Source organism: Trichosurus vulpecula, chromosome 1, assembly GCF_011100635.1.
Source record: "Trichosurus vulpecula isolate mTriVul1 chromosome 1, mTriVul1.pri, whole genome shotgun sequence".
Taxonomy (NCBI): domain Eukaryota; kingdom Metazoa; phylum Chordata; class Mammalia; order Diprotodontia; family Phalangeridae; genus Trichosurus; species Trichosurus vulpecula.
Genome location: NC_050573.1, coordinates 12452413 through 12466281, shown reverse-complemented (window position 1 = coordinate 12466281; position 13869 = coordinate 12452413). Strand labels below are relative to the sequence as shown.

The following is a 13869-nucleotide window of genomic DNA, read 5'->3' as shown; positions in this document are numbered from 1 at the left end:
CAAGGCCTCAGCTGAATGTCCTCAAGATACGCAGGGGCCACGTGCACTACAGGCAGGTAGGGAGGAGGTAACTGTGGCCCGGCCAGCTGGAATGAGATATCGAGCCTGGATGGGACCAGCTGTGGCCCTGGAAATGGGAGGGATCATCCAAGTTCACCCAGTGTGAGAAGCAGAATTAGAACCGGGTTTGTCTGACTCCAATGCCATATCCAAATGCCAGGTAGCAATTAGCAGATCTGAGCCAACATTTATATAGCACTTCAAAGTTTCCAGAGCATTTTATAATCATTAGCTTATTTATCTTCACAAAAACCCTGGGATGATTAATTATTAATTAGTGTTAGTAATAATCGTATTAATCACATTAACAACTGAGATATGGAGCTGCTGAAATGTTTGCCACATGCCTGACATGTGGAATCTCATTGAGCCTCACAGGAACTTCACATGGGAGATGCTACAGATGTGGAAACTGAGGCTCAGAGAAATGACCTGGTTTGCTCAAGCTCACACAGCTAGTTAGCAAGGATCTGAGGTGAGAGTTTAAATTCCAAGCTCAGTGCTCTCCATGGTACCAGTTCTGGCACAGACACTTTCTTCCTTTGTAACCTGGGGCTGGGCACCTCTGAATTCCAAAACTCATGTCAGCAGACCAGTTAACAAGCACTTATTAAGGACTTACTAGAACTGGCAGCCAAGAACCCAAAGAAAGGCAAAAGCAGTGCTTCCCCTCAAGGAGCTCACAATCTAAGGAGAGGGACAACATACAAATAAAGCAGGGCATACAAGCTTCATCTAGTGTAAATGCGAGGTAATCTCAAAGCGGAAGGCATGAGCAGCTAGGGGGACTAGAAAAAGCCTCCTCCAGAAGGTGGGATTTGAGGTGAGTCTTGAGGGAAGCCAGGAGGTGTAGGAGAGGAGGGAGGGCATTTCAGGGAGGGGACACAACCAGTGCAAAGGTACAAAGATGAGAGGTAGAGTATTGTGTTTGAGGAACACCATGTAAACCAATGTAGCTGGATCACCAAGAGTTTAGAGGGGAATAAGATGTGAAAAGACTGGAAAGGTAGAAAGGGGCCAGGTGGTGAAGAGCTTTCAGTGTCAAATAGAGGATTTTATATTCTATCCTGGAGGCAACAGAGCATCTGGATTTATTGACCAGGATGGGTGACATGGTCAGATCTTTGTTTTAGGAAAATCACTTTAGTTGCTGAATGGTGGAATGGCTGGAGTGGGGAGAGAGTTGAAGCAGGCAGACCCCTCCCAGCAGGTCACTGGGATGGGTGTGAGGAGATGAGGGTCTGCACCAGGTAGGGGCAGTGTCAGAGGAGAAGGGGGATAAATGTGAGAGATACTGTGAATATAGAAATGACAAGATTTGACAACAGATTGTATATGCGGGAAGAATGAGAGTGAGGAGAGATGATGATACTGAGGTTGTGAGCCTTGGTGACAAGGAGAATGGAGGTGACCTCGACAGTAATGGGGAAGTTTTGATTTGGAGGAAAGAGAATGAGTTCAATTTGGGATGTGTTGAGTTTGAGATGACTGTGGGACACCCAGTTTGAGATGTGTAATAATGGACTGTTGGTGACACAGAGCTCAGGAGAGAGATTGGAGCTGGATTTGTAGATCCGGGAAGCATTTTCATAGAGATGATCATCAAACCCATGGGGACTGGTGACTAAGGGAGATTATCTAGAAGGAGAAGAGGATCACCCAGAGCAGAGCCTTGCAGGCCCCCACTGTTTGTGGGAATGACCTGGATGAAGATTCAGCCAAGGAGATGGAGAAGGAACATCTCCCAGGTCGAAGGGACCTCAGTGGCCACCGAGTCCAATCCAGACTTGGATTTGACCCCTTCTATGACATCCAACCTTTGCTTAAAGAATTTCTGTTGGGCAGGGGAAGGGAAGGGAGATTCACTAAATTCTAAGGCAACCTGTTCGCATTTAGTCATGCACTGAATTTCCTCATCATGAGAAGATCAAGTGGAAAGCATGCTGTATTTGGACTCAGAGTAACTGAATTCAAATCCTGACTTTAACTCTTACTAGTTGTGTGGCCCTGGGTAAGTCACCCAACCTTTCTGGACTTTAGTTCCCTCATTTGTCAAATGTGGGATTGGGCCAGATGGCGTTTAAGTTCCCTCTTTGTACAAGATCTATGATCTTGTATGAGCCCTTTGATTCTATCAAGCTACAGTGGTCCATGATTTTCAGACTAATCATATCACTCTGCTGACACACCAGCTCCCTCTTGTGGCCAAATAGTTAATGCAGGCTTTCCTCCAAAGTGCATTGGCGGGTGCTCGTATGCAAACATGGTGGGGTGGGGGTGGGGGCGGGAAGAACTGAGGAAGGGTCCTCTAGAATAGATCCAATTTTCTTGTTCTCTCCTCCTAGTGGTTTTGAAGCTATTTCTGGGGTAAGAGTGGGGTTCTTCGCCTATACAAGCAGAAGCTGAGGGATATAGCTGATGGTTTAGTAGAAGGAGAGTGAATTGATCAAAGATTTCAATGTCATCTAGTGCAGTCTCCAAATTTTATAGAGGAGGAAACTGAGGTGGAAGAGAAGGGACTCAGTCAAAGTCGCAAGCTGATTTCACAGATGAGATGAGGAATTGAGGCATTTAGAGGATAAGTGAATTACCCAAGGTCACCAGGTAGCACATGGCATAATTAGAATTTGAACCCAGGTCCTCTGACTCCAGTCAGGGCTGTCTCCATTGTGCCACATTGCTTCCAGCTTTTCACATCAGTGTTTGATCTGGTGCATTGTTTCTTAGCTCTGTTTGGAATTTTATGGAGAGCAGCTTGCTTCTACTACTTCCAGGTCTTCCACCATCTTGGCTTTGCCTCCATTCATGTTGCTTCCAAAAACAATAATACATTTTGGGGGCGGGGTCTGGACTTGTGAATAAATTGGTTAGAGGGCCTCCAAGTATGGATGGAAACTTCCTTCACCAAAGCAGATGCAGGTCAGATTGGTATGTACCTCACACCTTTAAAGAGTTGCCTTGGGCACTGAGAGGTTTAGTGATTTGCCTAGAGTCACACAGCTACTAATAACAATGATAGCCAACATTTATACTGCACTTGCTATGTGCCTGATATTGTGTTAGGTGCTTTGCAATTACTATCTCATTTGATCCTCACCACAACCCTGCGAGAGAGGTGCTATTATTATCCAGATTTTACATTTAGGGAAACTGAGGGAAATAGTGATTTGTCCAGGATCACACAGCTAGTAAGTGTCTGAGGCGGATTTAAACTCAGGTCCTCCTGACTCCATACTGGGTGCTCTGCCCATTGCACCACCTGGCTGCCCAGTATGAGTCAGAGGTAAGACTTACAGACCCTGCAGCTGCCTCTCTGTCTAATGTGCCACTGTAAGTATGACTCAAATTTTTATGGCCCTGTAAGACTTGCCAAGTGTTTTCTATTATCTCATTTGTGAAATGGATTTAACAATAGCACCCACCCTCCAGGGTTGTGGTGAGGATCAAATGAGGTAACATTTGTAAAGTGCTTAGTACAGTGCCTGGCGCATAGTAGGTCATTGTCATCATCATCATCATCACCATCACCATCGTCATCCTCATCATAATCCCCAATCTTCATAATGAACATCGCCATTGGAATGTGTGTGCACTTACAGACAACACAGAATCCTGAAAGACATGTAGCTCTGTTGCAAGAGAACTCAGCATCCAAACTCACATCCAAATAGCAGCAGTGTTTTCTTGGTGTTGTTAGGCCAACATTAGCACAAGCAGCAGAGAATTGATCCATACTTTGTTGCATCTCAGCTTCAGAGGCTGCACTGAGTGCACAATCGCCCGCAAACAGAAAATCATGCCCCAACACTCCCTCCACTTTGGTCTTGGCTTGTGGCCTTTTCAAGTTGAAGAATTTACCATCAGTGCGGTAGCTGACCTTGATGCCACGTTAATCCTCACCGAAAGCATTTGACAATGTGGCTGAAAACATCATGCATGAGAGCAAGCACACAGCCTTGTTCCACTCCACTGGTGCCTGGGAAGGCATGAGGGTACTGTCCATTATCTAGAACCCGGGCCAGCGTGCCATCGTGAAATTGATGTACAATGCTGATGAACTTCTCCGGGCAGCCAAATTTTGACATACTTTTCCATAAGCCCTCACGACTGACAGTATCAAAGGCCTTGGTCAGATCTACAAATGTGTACAGACCTCTGTTCTGCTCCTGGCATTTCTCCGGGAGTTGGACAGCAAACACCACATCGATTGCTCCTTGGCCCTTTCTGAAGCCACACTGGTTCTCAGGTGACCATCTTCCAGGTGAAGGATCAGCCTATTAAGCAGGAATCTGTCAAAAATCTTGCCAGCAATGACTAACAGAGACCCCCCCCCCGCCATGATTGTCACAGGACAATCGATTTTCTTTACCTTTATAGAGATGGACAATGGAAGTGTCCTTGAATTCCTGGGGGATAAACTCCTCTTGCCGTATAACCTGCAACAAAGTATAGATCAATTCTGTGCTGCTTGTGCTAATTTTGACCTAACAACTAACACCAAGAAAGGTGCTCCATCAGCTACTACCACACCATCCATATGTGGAACCATTCGTTACAGCAAATGAAGAAGTTCTGAGTGCTGTGCATAAGTTCACTGACCTTGGTAGTGCACTTTCCAGGGATGTACACATTGATAATGAGGCTGATGCATGCATTGCCTGAGCTAGCTTAGTGTTTGGGGGGCTCCAAAGGAAAGTATGGGAGAGAAGAGGTATTAGACTGACTACCAAACTGAAGGTCTACAGAGCCGCTGTGCCGACCTCATTGTTGTATGAAACCTGAACAGTCTACCAGCGCCATGCCAGGAAACTGAAGGGCTTCCATTTGAATTGTCTTAGGAAGATTCTGAGGATCACCTGGCAGGAGAAGGTACCAAACACTGAGGTCCTTACTCGAACTAAGCTGCCAAGCATTCAAACTCTGCTTCAGAGAGCACAACTCCAATGGGCTGGCCATGTCGTTTGAATGCAAAACATATACTTGCCAAAAGACTGATTTATGGAGAACTCACACAGGGCAAGTATTCACAAGGTGGTCAGAAGAAGCTATACAAGGATACTCTCTTAAAAACTTTGGAATTGATTGTGTGACATGGGAGACACTGGCACAGGACTGCTCAGCATGGTGTGCCCACATCAGAGAAGGTGCTGTGCTCTATGAGCAAAACAGAATTGAAACAGCTCAAAGGAAACACAATATGTGCAAATTTAGAGTATCCACCCCAAAAGCTCACATGGACTATTTGCGCCTGATCTGTGGGAGAACATTCTGGTCTCATATTGGTCTGATCTGCTACAGCTAGACACACTGAATCCTGACTCTAGCATAGTGATGTAAATTTGGTCCTCTTCGAGAATGAAAGACAACAACGAACCAACCATCTTCCTCGTCAACGTCATCATTATCATCACTGTCATCATCACCACCGCCGCCACCATCGCCGCCACCACCGCCGCCACCACCGCCGCCACCACCATCACCACCTCCATCGCCGCCGCCCCCGCCGCAGCCGCTGCCACCACCACCATCATTATCATTACATGACTACTTATTTGTTCACTTCCATTGTCTCCAAACTTGTCCCAAATAGCCCGGGAGACACTGACTTAATCTTCACAACAATCCTGTGAAGTAGGTACTATTATTTCCCCCATTTTACAGATGAAGAGACTGAGATGAAAAAGATAAAGTGACCTGTCCAGGGTCACACAGCTGGCATTGATCCAATTTGAATCCAACATGTCCTGACTCCAAGCCCAGGGCTCTTGAAAAACAGTCCTCTGATGGAGTCTAATTTTGTTTCCTTCTGCTTACCAGGGGGCTTGGCAGCTGTGATCTATACAGACACCTTACAGACTTTGATCATGGTGGTGGGGTGCTTCATCCTGACAGGGATTGGTAAGTGAGACTGGAGAATGTTTTGCGGTATGTGGGGGGGGGGGAGGGAAATCCTAAAAACACTGGCCACCTCTGAATTGGGATTTGGATTTAGGGAGAGACGGGAAGTGGAGTAGGGCAGGATGAGCTGTGGGACTAATGATCTTGTGGCTTTGCCTGGGAAGGCTACTTGTCCCACAGGGACAAAAAGAGAGTGAGATTAGGGGAGGGGGGTTTAGTGTTCCCTTCTCAGAAAAAAAAATGCGAAATCCCAGAAGTACACATCCTTTTTAATTCCAAGAAGGAAGATGAGCTCATTTTAATATACAAAATGAGTGAATAATTAGTTATGTAGGAACAGAGGACACCTTTTCTCATGATTGAAATTTGGGTGATCAGGGATCAGTATGGGACTCATTCAGAGAGCAGCCTAGATCAGGAGTGGAGAATCTATGGCCTTGAGGCCACATGTTGCCTTCTAGGTCCTTGGGTGTGCCCTTTTGACTGAGTCCAAGTTTTACCAAACAAATCCTTTTATTAAGGGAATTTGTTTTGTGAAGTTTGGATTCAGTTAAAGGGCCATACTTGAAGACCTAGAGGGCCACATGTGGCCTTGAGACTGCAAGATTTGCTTGCTGTCAAAATCTCAGTTGGAAAGACCATCCCAAGTCATCTAGTTCACCCAGGTCCTGACCAAAGTTTCCCCTCCATAGAATAAATAGTCTTCCAGGCTTTACTGGAAGAGTTCCAGCAAGGGAGAAACTCACCAGAATGGTTTGTCTCACTCTTTTTTCCCTTAAAAGTATTTTGGTTTTTTTCCAATTACATGTAAAGATAGTTTTCAGATTTCACTTTTATAAGATTTTGAATTCCAATTTTTTTCCTCCCTCCCTTTCCTGCCCCCTCCCCAAAACAGCATGCAATTTGATGAAGACTGTACATGTACAGTCACGTTGAACATATTTCCACATTAGTCATATTGTGAAAGAAGAATCAGAATAAAAGGGAAAAACTGTGAGAAAGAAAAAAAAGAGGAAATAGTCTGCTTCGATTTGCATTCAGACTCCATAGTTTTTTCTCTGGATGTGGATAGTATATCCCATCTTGAGACTTTCGGAATTGTCTTAGAACATTGTATTGCTGAGAAAAGCTAGGTCTGTCAGAGTTGGTCATCACACAGTGTTGCTGTTATTATGTACCATGTTCTCCTGGTTCTGCTCACTTCACTCAGCATCAGTTCATGTAGGTCTTTTCAGGTTTTTCTGAAATCCACTTGTTCATCATTTCTTACAGAGCAATAGCATTCCATTACATTCATACCACAAATTATTCAGCCATTCCCCGATTGATGGGCATCCCCTCAATTTCCAATTCTTTGCCACCACAAAGAGTTGCCATAAAGATTTTTGTACATGTGGGTTTTTTCCCTTTTTATGATCTCTTCAGGATACAGACCTAGTAGTGGTATTGCTGGGTCAAAGGGTAATCACAGCTTTATAGCTCTTTGGGCATAGTTCTAAATTGTTCTCCAGAATGGTTGTATCAGTTCACAAGTCCACCAACAATGCATTAGTGTTCCTATTTTCCCACATCTTCTGCAACATTTATCATTTTGGGGGTCATATTAGTCAATCTGATAGGTGTAAGGTGGTGGCTCAGAGTTGTTTTAATTTGCATTTCTCTAATCAACAGTGATTTGGAGCATTTTTTATATGACTGTAAATGGCTTTAATTTCTTCATCTGAAAACTGCCTGTTCATATCCTTTGACCATTTATCAATTGTGGAATGACTTGTATTTTTATAAATTTCCATCCCACTCTTGGATAGCATTCTAAGTGTTAAGATGTTTTTCTTAGTTTTTTTTTGGGGGGGGCAGGGCAATTGGGATTAAGGTCACACAGCTAGTAAATGTGTCAAGTGTCTGAGGCCGGATTTAAACTCAGGTCCTCCTGACTCCAGGGCCGGTGCTCTACTCTCTGTGCCACCTAGCTGCCCCAAGATTTTTTCTTTAAAATCAGCCTATATTTGCCTCCCCCACTTCCACCCACTGCTCTTGGTTCTTCTCTGTGGCTCCAAAAAGAATAAATTGAATCCTTCTTTCCCCATGATAGTGTCACTTGTCACAACCTGCCATGAGTTTTATCTTTCCCATATGAAACATCCCCATTTCCCACCGCCTGGGTTCATGTGGCTGATTCCCCAACTCTCTCCCACATCCTAGTGGTCCATCCCTGAGATGGTTTCCTGCTAACCAAGGTCTTTCCTAAACGTGGGCACCCAGAGCTAAATACATACTCCAGCTGGGGACTGACCACGGCACGTTCCCTCACCTGTCTTTCTTGCTGTAGCTTAAGTTACCTTGTTACATGGGTAATTTGATTTGATTTGATTTCATATTCATCCTTAGTCAATTTCTTTGGTGTGAATGTCTCTGTGTGTGTGTGTGTGTGTGTGTGTGTGTGTGTGTGTGTGTGTTCATGTCCACACACTCCCAGAGGCAGGGAAAGGGTGGAGGAGTCAGTGTGAGTCTGATTCTGGAGTCCAGAAAGATAGGGAAACTCCTTCTCCTAAGACAGATTGCAGCGCTATCTATGACCCAGTCAGGAAGACCTAGGGAATTCACCAGAAATGAAGTCACTTGACTTGCCCAAGGCCACATAGCTAGTAAGGGTTTGAGGTGGATTTTGAACTCAGATTTTCCTCACTGTCCTTTCTGATATACTGAGGAGGGGTATTTAAAAATAATAAACAATTTCATATTTATACAGGGCTTTGCAGTGAACAAACTGGATTTTGTCAGATGCTTAATGAAACATTTACTGAATGAATAATTTGATTTGGTTCTCACAGGAAGCCTGAGTGGTGGGCAGGGAGGGGCCCCTCTTACAGATGAGCCTTGCCTAGGATCACCCAGGGGGCTTGTGGTAGAGAGAGAGGCCTCTTGACCTCCATCTAGTCTGATCTTTCTCCTCTCCTCACCAGAAACCTACTCATCTTTGAATTTCAGAGCTGGAAGGCGACCTAAAAGAGAATCTAGTCCAGTTCCCCCTCATTATACAGATGGGAAAACTGAGGCTCAGTGAGGGCAGAGGATTTGCCCATCCAGGACTGGAGCTCAGGTTTCCCATCAGTTAGCCTAGTAGCTGTGTTTCTGCCCAGGTTCCCTTTCCCCTTGGGTATTCCTTGGATATTGATGGATTGCCATGGGTGGGGGCTGATTGCTCACCAGTGTTTGTCATGGTTTTTTTAAAGCCTTTAGTGAAGTCGGGGGCTATAATGCCTTCATGGAGAAGTACATGAAAGCCATTCCAAGCAAAATCTCTGAGGGGAACTTCACTGCCCCTTCCGAGTGCTACACACCGAGGGCAGATTCCTTTCATCTGTTTCGTGATCCTATAACCGGTGACCTCCCCTGGCCGGGTCTTACCTTTGGGCTTGCCGTCCTTGCCCTGTGGTATTGGTGCACGGATCAGGTAAGAGACTCCAATGAGGGATGGTGTGTGTGAGTGTGAGCATGTGTGAATATTAGTGTGTGTGTGCATGTGTACACGTGTGTGCCTGTGCACATGTGTGTGAGCATGAATGTGAGTGTGTGGGTGTGCATGTGTGTGTTTGAGCATGTGTGCCTGTGCACATGTGAGTGTGTGCCTGTGCAATCTTTGTGTGAGTGTGAATGTGTTTGCATATGTACATGTATGTGTGAGTGTGTACCACTCTCTGCCCTCAGGGAGCTTACTCTAAGATAGATACTATGTGTTTATGTGGGTACATACATAATCTACGCAGTCAGTTAAGCAGCAAGCATTTGTGAAGTGGTGCCTACCTAGAATCCCTGCCCTCAGTTTCTTTCTCCCCACTCCAGCCCACTCTCAACTATGAAATCAACGTTCCTAAACTATAGGTCTGAGAAGGTCAGTAACCTTCAGTGTCTCCCTATGACCTCCAGGATGCAACACGAGGTCCTCTGTTTGGCATTCAAGGCCTTCCATAACCTGTCCCCTGCCCCCATCTTTCTAGTCTTCATATGCCTTACACTCCCCTTGCCCACATACTCTTTTATCTTTGTACATCGATCTTGAACAAGCCCCTCCATCTCCTGACTCCAGGCATTTTTCTTGGCTGTGCCCCCTACCTGGAATGCTCTTCCTCCTTATCTCCCCCTCCTGCCTTCTCTGGCTTCCTTCAACTCCCTGCTAAAATCCCATCTTTTACAAGAAGCCTTCCTGGCTCTCTCTTAAGGGCAGCGCCTTCCCTTTGGGGCTTATTTCCCATTTTCCTATTCTTATCTTGCTTATCTACAGTTATTTGCATGTTGTTTCCACAATTCCTGGAGACAATACCGGGTTTCTTTAAACATTTCTTTGTATCTTCAAAGCTTATCACATATTAGGTGCTTAATACTTATTCACTAGACTTGAGGACTATGGACACTTAACAGAGAGAATGTCAAATGATGAATAGAGAGCCAGTCTCCACATCAGGAAGATAGGGGTTCAAGTGCCAACACTACCATGGACTGGGCACCTTTCAGGGCTCCAGGCAAGGGGCAGAGCTATGTTGACAGAAGGAGGTTCCCTAGGCCAGCTCCTACTTTGTGCCAGGCACTGTGTTAGGAACCAGGGCTACAAAGACCGAAAAACTGAAATGTGCCCTGCCCACAAGAAGCTTAATGGGAGAGACAACAAGTACAGATGCAGGGATTCACAAGATAGTTAACAATGTTTGCTTCTGGGTCAAGTGGCCTCAAATGTAGGGGTGATGAGCAGCCATGGGAGGATGGAAGAAGAACCTGGTGGTCCTACATAAAGGAGTTCTTCTTTGTACTGAGCTCAATAATTTTTTTTTCTGCTGCTGAGAGGCTGTTCCCACCTCCCTCTCAATGGAGGTCCTCAAGGGCTCTAGCTGTGGAGGTGGCAGGTATGGTGGGGCTGGAGGTCCGGCCTGTGTTCCTCATTCTGTGGGTTTTCCTGGCAGGTCATCGTGCAGAGGTGCCTCTCAGGAAAGAACATGTCCCATGTGAAGGCCGGCTGCATATTGTGTGGTTATGTGAAGCTTCTGCCTATGTTTCTTATCGTGATGCCTGGCATGATCAGTCGAATACTCTACACAGGTAGCTTCTGCAGCCCCAGGCCCACCTGCATGGAATCCCGGCCCCTTCTCAACAGTTCCTTGTGTCTCCTCCTTTTTTGCCTTGGCTCCCAAGTGAGGCTGGCCTAGCCCCAGACATGGGCATTATTTGCTTGTCAAGAGCCTAGACTGTTCCTGTCTCCTCTTGCCAACCCATCCTTTGCCACTTTCTGAAAACTCGACCTTCTTTTAGGGTGATGTGACACATGCCCAAGATAAGTCAGATGCAGAGAGGGGATTTGGTGGGTGTCCAGGGAGAAGGAAGCAAGTCAGAGCTCTCCGAGATGTTCCAGGAGGGAGTGATCACTTGGAAGTGGGAGGGAAGGGGTCAGAGGAATCTGTCTGCTTGGAGGGGCTGGCATCTGTGGTGGGCCTGGAATCCAATGCAGTCCAGCTTTAGTCAACAAACTAGTGGTTTTTGAAAATACTTATTGCTCTTTTGTTTTCATAGCAAACTAAATTTGCCATAAATTTACTTTTTAATTATATCCCTTCTCCATCCCCTAAGAGGGCCTGTTTATTCATGTGACCACAAGGTCTTGAGGTATAAAGACAAAGATGAATCGGTCCCTATCCTCAAGGGGAGACTGGGCGAGACCAACCAATCAACAGCATTTATTAATCACCTTCTGTGTGCCAGGCTCAGTGCTGGGTGCCGGGGTTACTAGGACACAAATGAATCAGCCCAGTTCCTCAAGCCAATAACACTCTACTGGGCACCACAGGATATACACAGACATACAGCAACTTTGCACAGGATCAATACAAAACAGTTTTAGTGAGGAGAGAGTACTGTGCAGAGGAGGAAGGGCTCATGTAGGAAGTGGCACCTATATGGAAGCCAAAGATGTTGTGAAGTGGAGGTGATGGCATTCTAGGAGTGGGGAGCACACTGTGCAAAATCACAGAGGTGGGAGATGAGAATGTTGTGTAGAGGAAATAACTAGCCAGCCAATTTGGCAGGGACAGAGAGAGTGAATGAAGGGGAATGATATGAGATAGGATTAGGAAGACAGGCGGGAGCCAGATTGTGGAGAATCCCGAAGGAAGAGAGAGGACTTCAAGAGACGGAAATGATGGGAGTGGGACAGATACTTCAGGGGATAGAGGATGGGGGAGGGGGATACCCCCATTAGATCACAATCTCCTTGAGGCCAGGGACTTTGTCATTTTTCATCCTTGCATCTCTAGTCTCTTGCATGTAGCAATGTTTGTTGAGTTGAATTTCTGGATTGCAACTCTCAGGAGAAATGAGACAATTGTCCCCACAGCAAAGAGGGGTAGGACACCTCCTCCCACTCTACCTTCAAGCCTTCCCTCCCTCTGCCCCTGCCCAGGAGCTGTAGTTGCCCTCATCTGGGGTGGGGCTGGAGCAACAGGATGTGGGCATAGGGGTAGCTGGATCTTTGAGGGAGATCCAGGGAGATTATGGGGGTCTGGGGATGCCAGGCAAAGGGATTGGGTTGGATCTTGGTGTGGGGAACCAAGGCAGGTTTCTGAGTAGGGGAGTGATCTGATGACAGTAGGCATTTGAGGAGGTCCCAGTGGGGCAGGAGTCCCAGGTTCAAGTCCTCATCTCTGCCACACTCTTCCTTCCAGATAAGGTGGCCTGTGTCCTTCCCTCAGAGTGTGAAGCCCAGTGTGGCATCAGAGTAGGCTGTACCAACATTGCCTTCCCAACCCTGGTGGTGGAACTCATGCCGAATGGTAAGGACCCGGCTCAGCCAGTAGGGCCAGTTCTGGGAGGGCAGGTGGCAGGGGGATCTTGGGAAGGAAGGGGCTGTTGGAGGGTCTAGGTCCATAGAGATTTTTGATGAGGGTGTTTGCATTTGGTCTGGGCCACAAGGGCAAAACATCTATAGAGTCTGGACAGCAAAGGACATCAGAACCCATCTTGTTCTAGATCACACATTTGGATCTAGATCACACATTGTTATCTGGTCTAATTACCTCACAAGACCCAGAGTCTTACTGGCTTTTCCAAGGTAACAGACAGCAAGAAGACTCATGAGGTCAAGGCTACATAGTTGGAAGGAACCTCAGTGGCCATCTGGTCCAATGCATACACTCATGGAAAGAATGCCCAATGACAACAGGTCATTTCTCCTCTGCTTAAACACCTCCAAGGAGAGTGAGCTCACTACCTCTGCTTGCAGCCTTGCCACAAGCCTCTGCTTGCAGCTGTCATGGATCACACATTTGTTCCTGACATCAAGCCTAATTTGGCTTCTTTGCCACTTTTTGGCTCTGCCTTCTGCAGATGTAACCCCTCTTCCACATGAAGTCTTTCAGATACTTGTACACAATTTTCATATCTCCCCCACATTCTTTTCTTCTCCAAGTTAAACACTCCCAGTTTCCTCAACTGATCTTTCTAAAATAGGCTCCCAAAGCCCTTCCCCAGCCTAGCTTATTCACATCCTTTAACTGTGTTATCCAGAGCTGAACAGAATACTTCAGATGAGGTCTGACCAGGGGCTGTCAGCTCTCTCTTCCTGGAAATTTGGCCTCTCTGAATGAAAACCAAGATCCCATTATTTTTTTCTTTTCTTTTTTGGTCTCTGCATCACTCTGCTGATTCATATTGAGCTTGCAGTCCACTAAGAACCCGAGATCTTCTTCAGACATGTTGCTATTTAACCATGTCTCTCCCTTGAGCTCAAGGAAGGCTTAGGATGGGGAAGGGACTTAATCAAGGTCATATGGGGAATTATTGACTCCACACAATGGCCTGGAATATTCTGTCCTGGATTGAGAGGGAAGAATGTGGAGCTTTTCCACTTAATTCTTAACTTTGGGCAAA

At 46.1% G+C, this 13869-nt stretch overlaps 1 protein-coding gene across 4 annotated transcripts in view; it reads left to right on the top strand.

Moving 5' to 3' along the window:
• Nucleotides 1-13869, top strand: part of LOC118847401 (sodium/glucose cotransporter 1-like) — a 55662-nt gene that overhangs the window by 25977 nt on the left and 15816 nt on the right. For all 4 annotated transcript variants that reach the window (XM_036755879.1, XM_036755871.1, XM_036755861.1 and 1 more), the window contains exons 7-10: nt 5878-5958; nt 9192-9412; nt 10914-11049; nt 12666-12773. In XM_036755879.1, the coding sequence (XP_036611774.1) occupies nt 5878-5958; nt 9192-9412; nt 10914-11049; nt 12666-12773 (546 nt within the window). The remainder of the gene's footprint in view (nt 1-5877; nt 5959-9191; nt 9413-10913; nt 11050-12665; nt 12774-13869) is intronic.